At 29.4% G+C, this 21,043-nt stretch overlaps 2 protein-coding genes and 1 long non-coding RNA gene across 4 annotated transcripts; 1 reads left to right on the top strand and 2 right to left on the bottom strand.

Annotated features, from left to right (window-relative positions):
- Window positions 1–7,745: 7,745 nt before the first annotated feature.
- PIP2-6 (aquaporin PIP2-6) lies at window positions 7,746–10,850 on the bottom strand. 2 transcript variants are annotated; one of them, NM_001366139.1, is given in 4 exon segments: window positions 7,746–8,298; window positions 8,980–9,275; window positions 10,424–10,666; window positions 10,718–10,850. In NM_001366139.1, coding segments are annotated over 4 exon segments (813 nt in total). In that variant the 5' UTR covers window positions 10,737–10,850; the 3' UTR covers window positions 7,746–8,043.
- LOC138339700 (uncharacterized) lies at window positions 10,610–11,511 on the top strand. Its single transcript, XR_011212547.1, has 2 exons — window positions 10,610–10,740; window positions 10,794–11,511. It is a non-coding gene; the product is annotated as an uncharacterized lncRNA (long non-coding RNA).
- An 8,308-nt stretch (window positions 11,512–19,819) lies between these two features.
- Window positions 19,820–20,597, bottom strand: LOC101259021 (large ribosomal subunit protein uL11). The gene has a single exon (XM_004251087.5). The coding sequence runs from the start codon at window positions 20,502–20,504 to the stop codon at window positions 20,004–20,006; it is 501 nt and encodes a 166-aa protein (XP_004251135.1). The 5' UTR covers window positions 20,505–20,597; the 3' UTR covers window positions 19,820–20,003.
- Window positions 20,598–21,043: the final 446 nt, after the last annotated feature.

Here is a 21,043-nt window from a genome sequence, read left to right on the forward strand (position 1 = left end):
AGGGAATGCTTGCACTTGTAATGGAATTTTATGAGGGAATAGAGCACGATTGAATCTAATCGATCCTATTTTCTGTCGTTAAGATGGGGAACTGAATCAAGAATTTTGGTTTGGATGAGGGAATGTTTGGACTTAGAATGGGATTTTATAAGAAGAAGAAAAATGAGGGAAGTGGAGGTTGCTTAGAATTGAATGTATTGTGGAAAAGAGGGAACCAAATGATAGAAATACTATCAATGTCTAAAACTCCATTAAAGTTGTTTTCATCACTCACTCCCATGGGATTTTTTTAGTAGCAAATAAATGAATGTCATGCATGTTAGTCCAAAAAAGTAAAGAATTTTTGCTTAAGCAATTGGTTATACAAATAATGAATTCTCTAGAAAAGTAATTTTTACTTGGTATTCTATTCCACTTGATGATTTACAACCATTAAAAATAATAATAGGAATTAGGGAGAGACAACTTTTATCTTTAAATAACAAAAATGTGTTAATAATCTTATTTAATGAGGGATTATTAAAAACAATTCTGCTAGTTTTTCTCTAAATCCTTTTTCTTCTTTTTGGGTAATGATTGGGTGATTCTTCTTATTGTTTAATAAGTGTAATTAGTGTTGTAATCCCTTCATTATGATTGGTTCTTGATATGTCCAGATGGGATTGTTTACTTTGATAGGATGGATAATTTTTTTAAAAGAATACATTATGATCTCCATATTTTGCTTCATGTATTTGAGATTTTACTTTTTTTTGTTTTTTCACCCGGTGTCCGGTACCTATATTGGAGCCTGAAATCAGGATTCGCGTAGGGAAGTCTCACATGGTGTGTGTGTTTGTGGGGAGGGGGGGGGGGATGTAAAGCGCTCTTTGACAAATGTGACTCTGTATTTAGGGGGATTCAAACCCGAGACGTTTTGTTAGAGATGAAGAGTATTTATTACTCCACTACAATTCTTGTTGGTCCATGTATTTGAGAATTATGTTCCCTCTTAGTCACTCTTAAGTGCAACATAACTTAGTAGCTTTGACTCAAATTAACTTTGTATTTGTAACTAAAAATCTCCTTAATTATTATAAATTTAAGATTTCATATCTTTAGATAATAAGAAATTAAAATTCATAAATTTTAAATTCTGACCGCATATTTATGTGTTTATATTTCCAACAAAGAACATAACAAAGGAGAAGGGAAAAAGAAAAGGGATGGTATGATGAAGAAGCTCATAAAGTAATTAGGTTATTGATTGACATTTGTATTAATTGAGTGGCAATGTATGCATAAATAATGAAATATTATGGACAATGATTTTAAGGCCTTATGTATGATACTAAAGAATAATATAATACTAATTGTAGATTCAATTGCTTAATGACACAAGGCTATTTTAATCTCATGATGTTAATTAGTGGTCCAAATTTTCTTTGCATGAAAATGAAATTTAAAGCTAAGTTAGAGGTTTTGCTTAGCTTAATAGACCAGCAAAGACCATTAACTAGGCACTAAAAATTGATACTTGATGAGAGTAATGATGTGGCTAGTATTTTGCACACTCATGCATACAATTTTAATTTATTGCAAAAGGTGGAAACAATGAGCATGCTAAAGTAGAAATCAATTATCTTATAAACCCCCCACCCCCCAAAACACACAATCAAGCAACTCCTTCTAGCAAATATTTATTCGTATTCGATATTTATGACAAATTCATGAATAACATTCCTACTGCAGAGATAGTAATAAAGTGTGTGTATGCTCTGTCTTTTCAAAATTTTACTTTGTAACTTTTCACTGAGTGAGTTTGTTGTTATTGTAATTAAAAAATAAAGTGAGAAGGTATATCACATAGATACGATTAAATGATAGATGAATGTACGAAATACATGTTTTGTATTCATTGATTTGATGTAAATATTGTGTGAGCATATTTTATTGAGTCCTCCTTTTCCTCGCTCTTAGCTCCTCCTTTTCCTCGCTCTTAGCTCACACACCTAGTGTTGAGGCTACATTGGTCCCGTAATCGTTAATTGAATTTTTTTTTTGTCGAAAAATTATATTATATATAAGTTGAATAGTTTCCAATACTAAGGAAGTACCTACTTACAGATAATAGGGTTCTTTTGTGTTCTTTTTAGATTATGGATTGGACTTCAAGCTATCGCTAGAGGTAGAGCAAGAATTTGAATTTTATAAATTTTAGTTTTAGGATAAATATATCATATATTAGTAACTGAGATTTAAATTTAATTTTATAAATATTTGTTGGATTCATTTTTTGAGACGAGGCTTTATCGAAATCACTCTTCTACCTTTTACCTTTCAAAGTAGAAGTAAAATCTGTGCACTCTCCTCTTTTCAGACTTCACTTGTAGAATTATATTGAATATGTTATTATATTGTTGTATATACATATTCGATAGATTCCTTAACACATAAAATAAATTGGATTAAAATAATTTGGTTATACCCCCACACTCAACCATACTCATATTTAAAATGTAAAATATAAAAATAGATATTATTACAATCATGCCTCTCACTATGTTGTCTGCCAAGTGATATTAATTTGCCTTATCTGCTTTCAATTTTGTGCTCACTTTTTTTATTTTTTTTATTTCTAATATATGAATAACAAAAATACCTAGGGCAAAATAAATAGAGGTATCCCTTTTTTTTTTGTTGGGCTAAAGATACTGCATGCGTGACGTGTGAAATAATTACAAATATTCCCGACTTATAGTTAACATATTTTTCATTTTCGTAGTTCGAACTCAAAATTTTAGATCAGATAAGTATTGCTATTTGTTGGTATTGGAGTTGGATGCTTATTTAACTTCTTTTTCCCTCTTTCGGCTTGAAATTTACTCGCGAGTGGACGATTTTAGAATCTAATTCAGCTTGTCGGGTACCAGTTCACGAATATCAATAGATTTTGTTCAAATTTTATAACTTACATGAACTCATTATTATTGATTATTAACTTAAAATTGTTACGAAAATTCATACATTTTAAATTTATCTCTATTCTGAATCATTCCACCGCAACATATGCTAACACAAAGGACAATAATTATTTCATGAGTTTCACTTGTGCACCTCTTATATTTTTTGTCACAAGAATTGTGCCCTCTAGTTTTCAATGTCACATGAAATGGTCCATATATATATATATATAAAGGAACTACTTATATTATTAAACCTATGAACTTTTTTGAAAATACTTTATTTTTTATTTCATTTGAATCTTGTATTAAAAAAAAAAAGCTTACTTCAATAATTTATCATTTAAATGACTAACTAAAGTGATATAATAGTCTGGTTTGACTTTTGAATAGTCTAATTAATATGGATAATTTTAATAAAAACAAATCCCTTATAAGGGCCAAATAAAATGAAACAAAGGGTATTTCATTTTAACTTTTTATATATTTTAAATTCTTTTAGTAAAAATATTGATTCGGTGCGTTTCGGAAAATTGAGAAATTTTTCATAAATAACGATAGTTTTGATAGGTTGTATAGTGCTGAGTTGGGCCCATTTATCAAAATGGGTCACGTTTGGGCTGGACTATAGTACAAGCTGGTTGGCCCATATTCTATCAATTTCAATCCAAAAGCTAATATTATAAATAGTATATAGTAAAATAATATCTTAAAATCTTTGGACTTTCACATTTTATTTTCTTGATTTCAAATTGATATTTTGATAATCATATTGGTCACGATTCAAGCCTTATAATATGTATCGTCTACTTTGGCCTAATATATTTCGCGAATTTATCTTGCTGGGCTACACTTTAATTGAACACAAAAGCGCATATATCATATAAATTTGTGCAATGCCTTATAAAGCTCTTTGTTAATTCACGTATGTATTATGTGCATTCTTTTTTCATAATAATAATAATAATAATAATATGGAATTTTGGGAAAGATCGGACTATAAGAGTTTTATGAGTCTTACTCCACATATTCACACTAGACTATTTTTACAATTTAAACTCGTAACCTTTTTGTCACATCCAACAAAGTGTCGAGGCTTCTCTTCAATTATCCATTTATTATAAGCAAAATATAAACGACTAATTGTGTGAAATTTTTTTAAATGATCGTTTGACTAATTTTTCGAATAATCCGTATTATTATACATCAGCTCAAAAATGCAAAAAAAAAAAAAAAAAGCAACTTCAGAATTTGTGAAGCAAATAATGTTTGGAATAAATCCTCAAAATTTAGGTCAAGTGAAGTTCGATTACAATTTTTTGAAAAATTCACCTACTTATATACATCGAAAGCTTTAATAATCATGATTTCATATTTCGAACATGCAGATACATAATATGCAAAAGTGCAAAAATTTATAATTAAAAGCCAAGGCTCACTCTAATTAAAAAGCTAAAAACACAACTAAGTTACATTAGAAAAAAATAATTTATTGAATAGATAAGAGTTAGGAAGAGATGAGCAATTGATGAAGGTGACAGATAGGAACTTCACCAACCCTTAAAATTGACCATATGATAAGAGGAACATTATCTATTAAGGAAAGAATTTTTTTTAAAAAAAAAATCGAAGAACGTAGTGCAGTATTTGAGGTTACTTTTTTTTTTTAAGTAGAAATTTTATATATAAGTTTTAAATATAAAAAAAAGTTCGTGATAGAGAGTGTTTTCCTTAAATAGGATCACATGCGATGCATAATAAATTAGTCGAGCTCTATCATGGATATCAAATACGTGATGAGAAATTAAAAAAAAAAAGAAGAAGAAACAACAAATTAAAAGGTTAGTATATCAAGCCTTATAAAATGGTGGAACTATACGTAATGCTCCCCCAATTCATTATGAAGGTCCTCATAAATTTTTTTCAAAAAAAACTTTTCAAGCGCCAATATTCATGGGTTAATACATACGGAAAAACCAAGAAAGTACGGTAATTCCTAAAAGCACTTCCATCTCATTACGAAAGTCCTCATAAAGTTTTTTCTAAAAAATCTTTTTAAGCACCAATATTCATGGGCTAATACACACGAAAAACCAAGAAAGTGTGGTATTCCTAAAAGCTCTTCCAACTCATTAGAAAGTACTCATAAAGTTTTTTCAGAAAAACCTTTCAGGCGCCAATATTTATGGATTAATATACACGAAAAATCAAGAAAGTATGGTAATTCCTGAAAGTTCTTCCAACTCATTACGAAAATCCTCTAAAGTTTTTTTTTCAGAAAAGCCTATCGGGCGCTAGAGAACACCAACTTCTATGGGCTAATACATAGGAAAAATCAAAAAACTCGCGTAATTCATAAAAGTTGGTCTCTAAGTGCAAAATATGTCTTAAAATAGTGGGACAATATATAATGCTACTCCAACTCACACGAAGGTCCTCATATATTTTTTTTCAGAAAAATATTCCAGGTGACAAAAGGCGTCAACATCCATGGATTAATACACAAGAAAAACTAAGAAAATTTCGTAATTCATAAAAGTTAGCCCCTAAATATAAAAGTATGCCTTAAAATAATGAAACTATACGATATACTTCCCTAACTCATTACAGAGGCCCTCAAAAAGTTTTTTCGGAAAAATCTTTCCGATGCCAAAAAGCTCCTAACTTCCATGCGCTAATACATAGAAAAACCAAAAAAGATCCTACAAACCCAAAAATAATATGTTTGCATACGTCTAAATTATTTTTTTTAAAAAAAATCTTATAAAATTATACTCTATATACAATTATATATTGTGACTTCCACATGTAAAATACGGGGAGGCTAGATATTCTCAATTTTGTAAATATAATTAAGAAATTACATTTGATATGTTACTGTTATATATGCGCAAAATTTGAAAAAGTAATAAAATATCAAAATAATTTATTATATACGTCTCACTCTGTATATATATAGAGAGGCTATTTTTATAATTTGAATACATAATCCTGCTAATTAATTGTAATATCAACTTTATCAATTACACGAAGCTCTCTATGTAATTATTGTTAGGAAATTAAAAGATATAGCTCACCTAACACGTTACATACCATTAAATAAAGGCTTGGTAGATAAATAAATGGCATTGAACAATCATAGCACTTTCGAGAAGCATCAAACCCCAAAAAAATTAGTTTTGATATAATATATAGTTAGAAGATAAAGCTTTATGAATATTATATACTAATACTATATTAGTATATAGGTTAATGGATAAGAATGCTTGAAATAAGCCACAAGTTTAGGAACACAACAAATATATATTGGGTAATAATTGAATAATAATAAAATAATTTAATTTAATAATTAGGGTTTAGAAAAAGTAAAGTTTATATAAATTATATTTATGGAATAGAAAGATTATTTCTAATAAAAATAATATTCTGTGTGAAACAATTTTAAATCCAATATGATAATTAAATAAGAGTTCACGTGTTATTCAGAATAGATTTTTCTAAAAAGTATAAAAATGAAAAAGTTATGATGAAAATATCGAAGGAAAGAAACGTAATGATATCAGATGAAGGAGCAAATAAGGTGCTCTAATTGAGAAGCACGCTCTCCTAGAAAAGATAAAGAAATCATTCGATTACCTACTAATTTTCTTTTATGATTCCCGACATCTATGCTTTCATATTTAGTATTTGATCATGTGTTCGATAAGCTTAAGGTATGTCGTGTTTTGTTTAATTATTTTTATCAATGATCTTCTTCAATCTATCTCTATGTGTCCTTAGGCGACCTATTATTGTCAACCTCTCACACTTTTTTCGGGAGAAAGCACGTCCCTCCTTATATTTTAAAATCACTTGACTATCTACTAACTTTATATTCTAATTCTTGACCTACATACTCTCCTATCTAGTGTTGATGTGCTCGATAAGCTTAATGTATGTCATTTCATATTTAATCACATCTTCATATTCTTATCAATCAATCTTTACATGTCCTTAATTACACTATCAATGTCAACTTTTCGCACTTTTTTTACTTGGATATCGACATCGCTCCTCTTTACATGTCCGAACCATTTCGACTTCATTTTTAATAGTGTATACACTATACATTGTTTATATCACTCTCATCTTATCTTATATATCTTTGTTTCTAATCTTATCTTTCCTAATACCCTCACACGTCTATCGAATTATTATCTAGAAAAGGAAATTCCATACTATTACACAATACTAATTTTATGATAATCCATATATAACCTATACATTAACAAAATAATCCATAACCTTATCATCTTGGTGAAAATGACAACCCTAGTTAAATGAATTTGCCAATTTTTGCATCACTTTAGAGATTCCCTTGTGTAGGTAGCATGTTGCTTTCATAGTGTGTTTTGTACCACGAAAAATATTATTCAATTTTTTCATGTTCAGTCAATTAACTTTTTTTTTTTAAAAAAAATGAGGAAAATAAATCCCCTATGATAAAACTATATAACGAAAATAAATTTCACACATATAATGTCATATATTAATTATATCTTCTCATCCTTCAATTCAGCTCATCTTTATCCCATCTCGGTAACCTCCATTCCTACACCACTTCTATTTATTTTCCTTCATATCGAACATTTTTAATTGCACTGTACATGTTTAAAGTTTATTTATGCATCCAAATATGTTCGTTTAGATGATATTTATGTTGACAACAACATATTTACGCAAAATATGATGTACATAGATTTTGATAAATCATCAACTCAAATACAATTTGCGTTCACAAAATTAATCATTTCAAAGTACATGAAAAAAAATTTAACCCAACATATACACTATTATTATAATGTACATGAAATCAAGGAGAAATACAAAAAAAGATAACAAAGGGACAACTAGATAAAACCAAACATTACAAATAGATTTAACTTAAATACATCCAAAGCAAACAAAACAAAAAAATAAATCAAAAGGATAGAATAGTCACACCTTTTTTTCCCCATTTGAAATAACAAACTTTTTAAAGCTCGATGCACGTTACATTTTATGATAGATGTGACATAACAAACTTTTTATTTACAAATTTCTCAAATTATTCCATCTTTTATCACGCATTGCTTCTGAATGAACCAAGAGCTTTAATTGCTCCGGCTCGGAGAATGTACTGGTGGTAGACAGCGGCGATGAAAGCTCCGATAAATGGCCCGACCCAGAAAATCCAGTGTTCGTCCCACGCCTTATCACCGTTGAAAATCACAGCTGCCCCGAAACTCCTCGCCGGGTTGATTCCGGTACCGGTGATCGGAATAGTGGCAAGGTGAACCATGAATACGGCAAATCCAATGGGGAGTGGGGCCAAGACCTTTATTTAAGACGTAAAAAAGGGTAAAATAATTTTTAAAAAAAATTATTCATAACCAATTTCTATTAAAAACTATATAAAAAAAGACACGATAGATAATATAACAAAATAAATATTAAACAACAACAAAATTTTAAAGTACTTCTTTTTTATCTTTAATGAGCTAATATATTATTATATACATAATATTCACTTATTTTAAACATATGTTTTAATTTAAAAACTTCATATTAATTTAAATTTATTATATAATAATTTAGTGATATGATAGGTGTATATCTTTAATATCATTACAAACTAAGCAAAATCACTTCATTATATTGTATTTTGTAAAGTGTTTTAGTTAGGTCACCTCCCACTTTAATAAATCAAGAAAAATAATTAGATTAATAATGGGTAGGCCACTTACTAATTAACACCACACAAAAAAATGCTTCAAATATTAAAGATAAGATTTGTTTTTAGCCACATTATTGATTTTTAGTGGGGAAATTAATTAAAGTAAACCCCCCCCCCCACCCCACCCCCACCCAAACCCTAATCCTACCTACCCCCTAAACAAGCTAAACTAGACTAGAGTATACAATATAATAATACTTTATTTTGTGTCATATCATTATGTAACGTTGACAACAGATTTAGAATTTAAAATATGTGAAGTCTGAATTCGATTTTACTTACAGGGACATGAGAGTCTCTGGCGCTTCGTTTAGGGTCGGTGGCGGAGAAGACAACATAGACCAATACAAAAGTACCAATGATTTCAGCAGCCAAACCAACACCCTTGGTGTGTCCTCCTGCCATGACATTAACACCACCACCATATCTATTGTAGTATGCACTTTGAAAAGCCTTAACAAAACCTACACCACAAATTGCACCCAAACATTGTGCTACCATGTACAATATAGCCCTAATCAATGACACCTTCCTTGCCAAAAATAGCCCAAATGTCACAGCAGGGTTGATGTGTCCACCTACAATCCATCATATATATTATCAGTATATTTTAATCTGTTATAATAATCGTAAAAAACTCGAACAAAGCAGAAACAAGGTTGATTTTATATGACATGTTATGTGTAAAAGCTTTAAGAATGGTCTAAATTTTCCCTTTTATTTGAAACTAATACGTCAAAGCTTCATTTACTCATTTTCGTAAGCCTGGAAGAGCAAAATCGAGCCACTTTGCTAGCGACAAAGGTAAGAAACGAGACAATTTTTTTAACGAAGGGTTAAACTGTTTCATTTTTTCGTAGTTTATAGTCATTTTAACCCTTTCACCCTACTTGTTTTAACATCAAAAATATTAAATTCAATTGAACCCTAAAAATAAACTACTACTTGATAAGGACGAATATATTTTAACTTGTTATAATAATCGTAAAGAATTTGAACAAAGCAAACACAAGACTGGTTTTTTTGTTTAAAAACTTAGTCCATGGTCTAAAATTTCCCTTTTAATTGTTGTTTTTAGTATATATAGTTGGATACAAGTATTTAGCTCTACGATGAATTTATATCTATTAATTATCGTAATTTCAGTTGATTTTTTTACACATATATTTATATTTTACATTCAAAATTCCTGAATTCATCTAAACCCTATACCTCATAGCTCCATTTATCTCATGAAAAGAAGAGCAAAATCGAGCCAATTTACTAGTGACAAAGGTAAGAAATGAAACATTTTTTTTTAACAAATATAAAAAATTGTTTACTTTTTCTAAATATATGGCCATTTTTAACCCTTCACCCTACTTATTTTTATTTCGAAAAAATACTAAATTCAAGCGAACGATAAAACATAAACTAAACATATCCACTTCTTTCTAATATCACTCAAACAAAGGACACTAACAAGACAACCTATATAGTTATGAATTCGACAGAACTTAATGCCTTTTTACGTATAAATTCAAAAACAAATCCCTACTTATTTTTATTTTAAAATTACTAAATTCAACCGAACGATAAAACATAAACTAATCATATCCACTTCTTTCTAATATCACTCAACAAAGGACACTAACAAGGCAACCTACTATATAGTTATGAATTCGACAAAACTTAATATCTTTTACGTATAAATTCAAAAACGAGTAAATTCGAAAAAAAAACTCACCAGAAATACCAGCAGTACAGTAAACAAGAACAAAGATCATGCCACCAAAAGCCCAAGCAATACCAAGTAAACCAACACCACCGCAAATATCGCCTCCGGCTTTAACATCAGCTTGATGTTTGTAACCAATTACTGTAAGAATAGTTATATATAGAAATAACAGAGTAGCAATAAACTCCGCTATTGCTGCTCTGTATAGTGACCATTTGGTCAATTCCTCGAAATCGATCAGAGGAGCAGGCGGTGGATCAGTGTAATCCTTTGCGGAGTACTCCACCGCCTGCTCGTGAGCCGCTTCGACTTCTTTCGTCATCTGAGTGAAAACAGAGGAAAACAGAGGATGCTCTGTTTTTTTGTTAGAGAAAAACAGGGGAAAACAGAGTATGCTCTGTTTTTTTTGTGTTTAAGTTTTTTTTGTTTGGTGTGTAGAGTGAGAGAGTAGTGGTATGGTATTTATGTTTGATTAAGAGTATTTTTTTAAAATTCTTTAATTAAAAAAATTAATTTTTTTTTTGAGTTATAATAATTATAATGTGGTCCCAAATGCAAATTATTGGGGGAATTTATGAGCTTGCAATTGGTCCCATTAGCCAACCAATACATCTTTGTCACACAACGGCTCAATTCAATTGGCGTTTTTATTTTCGCGATCGATGTTCGTTATCTGCATTAAATTTGAGTTTGTGTGTTACATGATTCATTTGAAGGGCATAACTCGTTATTTCAAAAGCTTGAATCAGGATATTTTATCAAGGTTGAAGAAACTTTGAACTATTTTGTCGTAATATTCAATTGCTTACTTAACGTCTGTATGGTGATTTTTATTTGGGTTAAGATAATTCAAGAGTATTCTTATATGAGATGATATTGTTCGCTTGAGGTTTTTACTTTTGAAGATGATAGGCTAGCGAAGTAAAAGCTTTTTTCATAGTCGAAAAATTATACTTTGATCGCGCGCTGCTAGTAATCTTGTAAAAGCTTTTTTCAGTTTGGATTTAACTTCTACGTGAGTCATTGTCATTCATAGGCTAATTTGATGATTAATGTCATATTGCTCATATCAATCAAGTGTTTCTAACCATCAAAAACTCATTGACTTTTTCTTTAAAACTATAGATAAAAATAGCAAATTAGTTCGTAATAGGGTGTGATACCGAATGAAGTAGGAGAAAACTTATGAGGTTTCAGATTCAGACATTTATAAAAGCAAAATATAGTTGATAATTTCTTCTCATTTATATAATTCTTAATAGACAAAATCGTAGAGTTATTCGACACTAATAATAATAATATTATTATGTATAATAAAGTGATTGAGATGTACGTAAATTGATTCGAAACGTAATTTTATTTTTGGTAAAGCTAAATGAAAAAGCTCACAAATGGAATTTGGACCCCAAAAAGGGTGGGGAAAAGGACATATCATGTCTAGCAACGGTATATTGCTAGCTGTATTGCAAAATAATTATAAACTTTATAAAAATAAAAATAATAATAAAAAAGGTGATGGACAATACTTTTGTTTTATGTATAAAATAAAAGTGTTTTAGCTACAAAAATATTATTTAAATTAGAAGCTTTTTAGTTTTACAACAAAGAAACAAATATATAGAATTTGTGAAAATCGATTTAATTTTGGAGGTATATATATTTATCTTTTATGTGTTAATTTGTTTTATTTAAAAGATAATTAGTGCAACTATATATAAATCAAGGAAGATAATAACATTTTAAAATTGTTTTTTGCTTTTTAAAAATTAGTTCCAATTAATTTTTTCAAAAAAAAAATATTTTGACTTTAAACATTTTGTAACACGTCATTATATTAGACAAATGAATCATCTAGAGTTTTCTAGTCCAAACATTTTTTGCTTTAATTTTTTAATGATTTGATAATCAATCGTCACAATTTTTTTTAGCCACAAATTAAACCATGATTTACTAATCAAGAATAGTAGAGGAATTTAAACCAGACAAATTTTTAAATTTTAATGAGTAATAAATTTTAGAATTAGGGTAAAATGTTTTTAGTAAAGTATTTTTATTTTTGTGTGGAACAGGTTTAAATTTATTTGCTTCGATTATTATATTATTATGTTGTTCTTATATTTTAATATTTTCGATAGGTTAGGATCATTTTTACTCGTTATTGTTATGTCTCGTTCATTTTTCGTTATTTTTAATTTATCAAGAATTCATCAAAAATAATTTCTTTATCTTAAAAAGAATTAGATCAAACTAATATAAATTTTACTTTTTTCCTAATATCACATACGAAATTATATTAAATATATTATTGCAGCCGTGATCATATCATTAAATCAGCAATCGATATATTTTCTATTTTCTATTTTCCTGAAAAAGACAAATTTCTTTTTTTGTTTTCTTTCCTAATAAAATGAAAACATTACATATGATTTCATATTTTCAAGATAATTATTGGTGTTCTTCTTTTAAAAATTGTATATTCCTTTAATATGTCAATCCTTTTTTTTTTCCTCTAAATATAGTACCTGAAGTTTATATCGAAACTTCGATTAATATAGATTAAGGTCTATATTTAAAATTTAGAATAAAACACACTTACTACGATATCATAACCTATATTAATAATATGTGAATTCTTATTTATGAAATGATGAAATTATATATAACTTTAAATTCAAACCCTAAATAAGTTAAAAGCGTTTTATTTTTAAATAAAACTTTTTAATTTTTAATTAATCGAACTTAAAAATAAATATAACACATGGGACCACCAAAGAGAATATGATGAGATTAGGTAATTGTTTATCTTATCACAAATCCATTTTTCTACACTTATCCAATAAAAATTAAAGTATGGAGTGGGTCCCAATTGATGCTAAATCATTAAGAAGAAAAAAACTTTAAAAAAAACATTTATTTATTTTGTATTTTAATAGTTACAATGGGACAGAATGTTGTCATTTTGTTTGGTGGCTGAGGTGCCAGATAAATTTATCTGTAATACACACCTAAAAGCACAAAAATTAAAGTCCAAAAAGTCCACAAAACAAATTATTTTGTAACATGTGGTAAGTTAAACTTGTAAGTTGTAATTATGAAAATTTGGATTATACTAATGTTATTATATAGTATAAATATTTTTATTGATAAATATAAGAATATAGATAAACATACCTTTTTAATTTGATTTTAGCTGATATACATATTCTTCAACGTGAGTGTGTATAAATAGATATTGAAATGTATATAAAGTTGAATAACAACGTCCTAAAGGGCACAATACAAACCTGTTTAAGTGCATCCCGCGTGATTGTCGTGTGTGACGATTTGCATGTATTGTGAAATTTTTTTTTCTATACGATTAATATATTCTTTCGATCTGTTTACTCAATTTTGTACAAATTTAAGTGTTTACTTAAGCTCATCCAGAACTTGATGTAATTAACATCATTTGGAAAAGGATAATTCCAATGTTTTATCTCATTAAACCAGATGAAACATATTTACAATAAATTCAATGTAATCTCATAAATAGAGTCTTGGAAGAATAAAATAGTACATAATCTTAATCCTACCTTTATAAGATTATGAAGATTATGCTGATTAACACTCGAAAATACTTTTCTTTTATTCGAGATTAAGATCGATAATGTAAACAAATTCACACGTATATAACTTGTTATTCTTTTTGTTCCATTTTATACAATTTATTCTCTTTTTAGTCTGTTCCAAGAAGAATAAAATATTTTTATATTCAGTAATAATTTCACTTTAAAATGTTTATTTTATCCTTAATGAAATGATTTATAGCCACACAAACATATGAACTTATTTTAGACCATAAATTTTTAAAAGTTTTCTTTTTAAAAATCTGTATACGATAATTAAACTAGGTCATATAAAATGTGACAGAAAAAGTAACTCTAAGATAGGTGTATTAATATTTGCATCACTTGCTCATTTTCATTGTATATATCATTAGCCTAACATATAATTATTTAAAAAAAAATAGCACAATAATGTCTAAGATGTATAATATGTACCAATTATTAATTTTCCTTTTTAATTAAGCTCATGTATAGCTAATCACACCGTCCAAATAGCTAATCAATATAGATTAGGTTATTAAGTACTAATAGAAATAATTAACCGCCCAAAATTTATTATTTAAATAAAATAAATACCTGTCATGACTCATTTATTCTTTTTATTCACTAAAGTCCAAATATATATGTATCAAAAAAAATTGCATCATTCATCCTCCACCCCTAATTTAATATCAACAACTCTTCTTAAAAATAAAAGTTTTTCAATTCTATTTAATTTAAATCAAAGATATATTTTTTATGGGATATATTAATTTATTTTAATTCAATGAATCAAACCTCTATCAATAAAAAATTATTCACTAAATGGTATATACACATTGTGATTATGTTTCATTGTTTAATTTCTTGATGTTTTTGTTTTAGTTAAATACAATATTTTACTTTTTACTTTTCTTGTTAAAGTTGTAGTCTTAATATTTTTTTTGCTTATATATATATATACATAGCTCTAGTTAAATTTAACTATTTCATTATTAGTTCAATTTTCATTTAGAATATGTAGTGAGAGAAAGTTGAGTTAGTAACTTTTAATACGAATTATCAAGTGGATGAGATTGATCGAGTGGTCTTCATTTTCTTCACCGAAATGGACTGTTCCAAATATTTGTGAAAGTTGTTGTTCCTATTAAACCATTTGTATCTATATGCATCAGAATTCCGATTTATAAATTTATCGATTCGAGAAAACCGAAATAAGAGGTTGGATCACTAGTTGGGTGCTCTAATATTGTTAAAAGCCCAACAACATAATGACTAGCCTCAACCTAGTCAATAGTTGGGCCTTTCCCAAATTTAGCCCAAATCAATCAACCAAACAAATCAACTTTTGGAGGTCCAAAAATTTGGATCTTAATCTTAGACAAGGCCCAAGTGAAAAGATATCCGATATTCGGATCACTTTGCAAGTCTATCTATTTTTGAATAACTTTATCGATGCATTGTCTTGAAGTTAGGTTTTACAAAGTATAACTTCAAATAAAATCGTATAAAGGAAATTCAATATCTTCTGTCTGAACTTTAGTTGTATATAATGTTAGATGCAATCCGAATACGATACTCGTGAAACTTTTGCCTTGAATATGTTGTTGAATAATATTACAAGTTTGCTTCTTGCATCCAAATATGTTAGCAATAAAAATTCTGACCCCTCCACTACTTTTTAACTTTTTAACGTGTAAATTTTTCACCTTAGAATTTATATGTATTTTATGCATTACTTTGGATTCCATTATTAAATATAGAAGTAATTATTCTCCTTGAACTACATATATCAATTTTCCCAATTGGGAATAATTTTCAAATTAATATAAATGTATAGTAATTGTCAAATTCAAAGATATATATATAACAATGAGACATGTTAAAAGAAAATTGTTCCATTGAGGAGAAATGAGTAAACATTTAAACATCAACCATTAAGTAATTAGAACGTTTAAATAAAATTATCAATCTTTTTCGTAAAAGATAAATCATATAAAAAGATAAGTTGGTACACGAAATATAAATTTCACCTTCGTGTAAATTTGAGAAAGGGTTGCGCTCCAAAATATACCATGAGTCCATGGTCGCGAAATACTATCTCCGTCCACTTTTAATTGTCATAGTTTTCTTTTTTAAAGTCAAACTATAAAATAAACAGAGACATGTTTTTGTTTGTGTGTAATAGTACATTTTGATTCTTATTATTTTGATTATCAAACTTTAATTGGACTTAGATTTTATCGGTTCATCAAAAACGACTTACTGACCTATTTTCACCGTGACAAAACAAATTTGCTTATATCATATATTCTCAAAGTGAAACCACTAGATATGATAGTTTCTTTGTATATTTACATTTACATTAACATTATATATAGAACTTTAATTATTAAAATCATTACAATGGAGATGAGACCATTATTTTAGATTGTTACCAACCATATTCTTAACAAAATACATAGAGACATTAAGTACACATACACTAATAGGAAAGTGAAGAATCTCATCACATCTTCATTCCATTATATATATATATATGAACACATATCTTCATATTGAATATAGCTCACATTGCTCTAATAATTAAATACAACTAATACCCTTCTTCCCCTTTACCAAAAAAAAATTATTAAAAGGGAAGATGAAACACTAGAGAGATTGTTGAATAAAAGCTCTAAAATGAGTGATCTTTTTTGTCATCTTCATTTTTTTCTTCTTCTTTAATTGTCTCAAGATTTGGTGAATGAGAAATCTTTGTTGGATGAATAACAAGTGGTGGTGCAACTTCAATCCATGGCTTCTTCACATTCACCATCTTTTTAGCCATTCTCACATTATGATATGAGAAAACATGAAACTCAATTAAAGTAGACATTTACTTAAAAAGACAGAAAGTTGATTCGAATACTACGATTATTAAAAATATCTTTAAAAGTAGTTTTAGTTAGAGCTTGTTGGTATTGTTTTGGTGTGTGAAAGGAATTGGTTTGATGAAGAAAAGCAATTAGGTTTTGAGGGTTTAAATAGGAGATGAAAATAGAAGATTCTTTGAATGAGAAAATATCAAGGCAATATTAGAATTGAAAATATTATTTGGATGGTTTTATGCAATTCCGCGTGTATAAAAAATGTCATAAATGAAATGAGAAAACAAATAGGTACTCACTAGAAAGCTAAAGCTTGGCTTGTTGTGAATGATTGGTTTACTCAATCAACACATGTCGATTTCTTAAAAAGGGGTCTTTGATTGAAATGTCTACCATATCGAGCTCATCGTTGGTGACAAGTTTAAGAGACCATCGATAAATAATTGATACGTTATGAGTTTATAATTTGAAAGTTTAATCTTGTTTCTCCCTTTTTTTTTTGTGAAAGTATAGTGATATACATCCTTGTAACACGCTTCGCAATGGATAATTTTTATATAACTTATATAATATTTGACAGGTAGATAGAAAATATATTGTTCATTAATAAAATTATTTTATAACGTTTGGTTAACAATTTATAAACACGCATAACCATATATGTGTAAATTATGAAGAAATATATAGAAGATAGAATAACTTATATATGCATCACTAATACATACATAAATAAAATAATATATGATTTCACTCATAAATAATTCCTACATTACTAATAGTTTGCATAATTATAACCAAATATAAAACGACGCCCAAGTCAATTACACCAGTAATTTCATATTCGATCACAATTGTGACATGTCGTACATAGTGAATGTAAATACTCATTTTTGTACAATGACGGTATTGTGCGTGTTCATTAGACATATATCTACGACGTTGAGTAACTTTGTCCACTAAAACTTAAACAAATCGAAAGAAACATGAAAAGTAGGAAAAATGTTCCAAGTCGTGACACAAAAGATAATCGCGATGTAACTCTTGTGGTTATATAAAATGAGTTTAAAATGAAAGATAAGGAATATGTATCCTATAGTTGAAGTAATATGTATTTTGGTGCCATTTGGCATTGAAAGTTGGTATGGACACTTAATATGATGAGAAGATTTTTTTAAATAATGTTTGAAGAACTTGGAGAACCAAATACCTAGACCAATTATATATAGAGGGAGCTACCCCACTTAATATTTGGACGGTCATTAATCCTTAATTATTCAAAAGAAAAATGGAAGATATTATTGAAAATTGACAAGTATGTAAAGAGAGTTCAGTTTAGGCGTGTTATTGACAATTCGTGCAGAGGTCATAGTTTACCGCGACTAATAAGGAGAGGCTTGGTTGAAGAAAGCTAAGGGGGCTCAGTTTCCTTGGGTGAGAGGGGAAAAAAGACGGATTAACATACACAAAGAGCCATCTAATGTCTACGATAAGAATAATGGCTCTTTTTATCTTATTAGTCAAGCACTAACGAGCAAGAAAAAAGATTGTTCACTATCTCGAGAAGCATTGAGTAACCGCAGCACCACCATTAGGTGAGCTACATAATTTATACCTAAAGCTAAACGAACTTCACTTGCTTCCCCCCAACGACAGAATCAGGAGCTTCATCACATGACTTTAAACCAAAATTAAAAACACTCTACAATAGAATGACAATTCTTCACTTTTAATAGGTTTCATACTGACAAGACCTCCTATATCCCAAAATTCGCTCATTTCACATCAACTAAAGCAAATCACAATCACCAAGGTAGAAGTATAAAGCCCTAATACAACTGAATGGAGTGGAAAACCCGCAATACAAGAGCAAAAACCTTCGTGTAAGAAGAAAAGCTTCGTAGTGTATGCAAATGTTATCCCTACCTCGCGGATTTAGTTAAAGAGGCTATAGGTCTCGTAAGCATCAAATGAAAATACTTATGAAAAAGGGAATACAGAAAGCCATACAAAGCAGACAAAAAAGGGAACAATAACATCATATGGTAACAAATAGCAAAAACCAAGAAACTACCTGAATAAAGCCAATACTGTGACATAAACAATGTTCGCGATTACCTTCTACCCTAATCCGAGAGCAACTAAACTTAACTCCATCCTATCTAATCACATGCCTTTATTAAGCTGCAGTATAACATTCCGCAATAGAAATACCAAACGGCATATGTTAATATGCAGACAAGTTTTCGATTATTGAAACTAAGCTTTGCCATAGGATCTTCCTAGAGGTTACCAGGCTCATAGCTTAATTCTATCCTAGCTAATGTCATGTCCTCATTAGGCTGCAGCATGCATTATAGGCTTCAACAATAGAAATACCAAACTCATATGTTAATATGCTGAGAAGTTTCCGATTATTGAAACTAAGCTTCGCCATAGGATCTCCCCTAGAGGCTACCATGCTCATAGCTTAACTCTATCCTATCTAATGTCATGTCCTCATTAAGCTGCAGCCTGCATTATAACATTCAACAATAGAAATACCGAACAGCATATGTTAAAATGCTGAGAAGTTTTCAATTATTGAAACTAAGCTTTGCTATAGGATCTCCCTAGACGTTACCATGCTCATAGGTATATCTCTAAAATGTAAATTGCATATCTTAACTACCTGACTAGCAGAAAGTGTCACAAGGAAAACCAAAAACCAATGCATTAGGAAATGTAACTGATATAACTAACGCATGCGCAACGAATAAGCTCACATTTGCAAGATCAATTTTTGAAGCAGTGAGCTGGTGTTGTTCATAAGCACCAGCAAATGGTGAATTGCAGGTTCATCTCAACACTGAAAACAGAGGCAATTCAGCGTGTTTAAACTAGTTATAACTTACTACAACACTACCAGTAATCATAGATAGCATTTCATGGCATGTAACAAAATCAAGGCTAAATTACGATAAAGATGATCATCCAAATTCTAATATTGCGAAACGAAATCAACATTTTTTTTCATAATGATAAGATATGAAAAGTAATATCTGATAACATTTCTCTCAGAAACAAAACAACATGAATCCAAATTTAAGAACTACTATATTGAGAGAAACTCAGAATTTAACCTTCGCCTGCAAACGGTCAATTCTCAGGAATCTCAACATCGCCATCAGAAATCTCTTGCTGCAGATCCTTTGGATCCTTTCCATCAACAGTGCAACCAACAGATACACAAGTACCTAAAATCTCCTTCACTGTTCCACTCAAATCCTTAGCCATAGATCTAGGCTGCATAACCTTAGCAATCTCAATAACATCATCAAGCGAGATATTTCCATTATGCTTGATATTCTTCGTCTTCTTCCTGTCACGTTCAGGTTCCTTCAAAGCTTTGATCACAAGTGCTGCAGCGGAAGGTACAACTGATACCTTAGCTTGACGATTTTGAACAGTGAGCTTGACTGTGACTCTGAGACCCTTCCAATCCTTTGAAGTTTCCTTTGCAATGTCTTCACCGATTTTCTTCGGTGAAAGACCGAGTGGACCGATTTTTGGAGCGAGTGAACTCGCCGCTCCGACTTCACCTCCGGTGACTCGGACGAAAACCTCGACTACCTGAGAAGGATCAAATTTTGGCGGCATTTTTTGTGAAGCAGACGAGAGCGGCGCTAGGGTTTTTTTGTGTACTTCTTTGTGAATTGAAATGAGAAGAAATTAGAGTTATAAGCATAGGGCTTTTCAGTGCTTTATGGGCCTTGTAATCAGTCCATTTCTATTTGGGCTTTGTAGATTAACTAATTGGGCCTTTGATGAATTAAATGTCGAATGTCGATGAATGAACGGAAATCTTAGGCCCCGTTTGGCCATAAATTTTTCAAATAATATTTAGAAAAAATTTGGCAAATAATGTTTGTCCATACAATTTACCATTAATTGGCAAATATTTTTGGCAAATATCCCAAATTTCCAAATACTAGTTTTTTCTAGTATTTGGGTCAAATCTCATTATTTGGGATATTTTAAAAATTAAAATTTTACCCCAATCTTTTATCTTTTACAAAAATGCCCTCTCTAGTTGTTGCTTGCGTTGTATTACATCATTTTTTATGTGGACATCAAAATAGTGATAAAATATTTAGTGAATATTAAATAATGATATGATTGTTGATGAAAATTATTAA

This window comes from Solanum lycopersicum, chromosome 11 (genome assembly GCF_036512215.1).
Source record: "Solanum lycopersicum chromosome 11, SLM_r2.1".
NCBI classification, from domain to species: Eukaryota; Viridiplantae; Streptophyta; class Magnoliopsida; order Solanales; family Solanaceae; genus Solanum; species Solanum lycopersicum.

Coding starts and splice junctions, on each gene's coding strand:
- LOC101259021 (XM_004251087.5), bottom strand. CDS start 20,504: ATGCCGCCAAAATTTGATCCTTCTCAGGTAGTCGAGGTTTTCGTCCGA.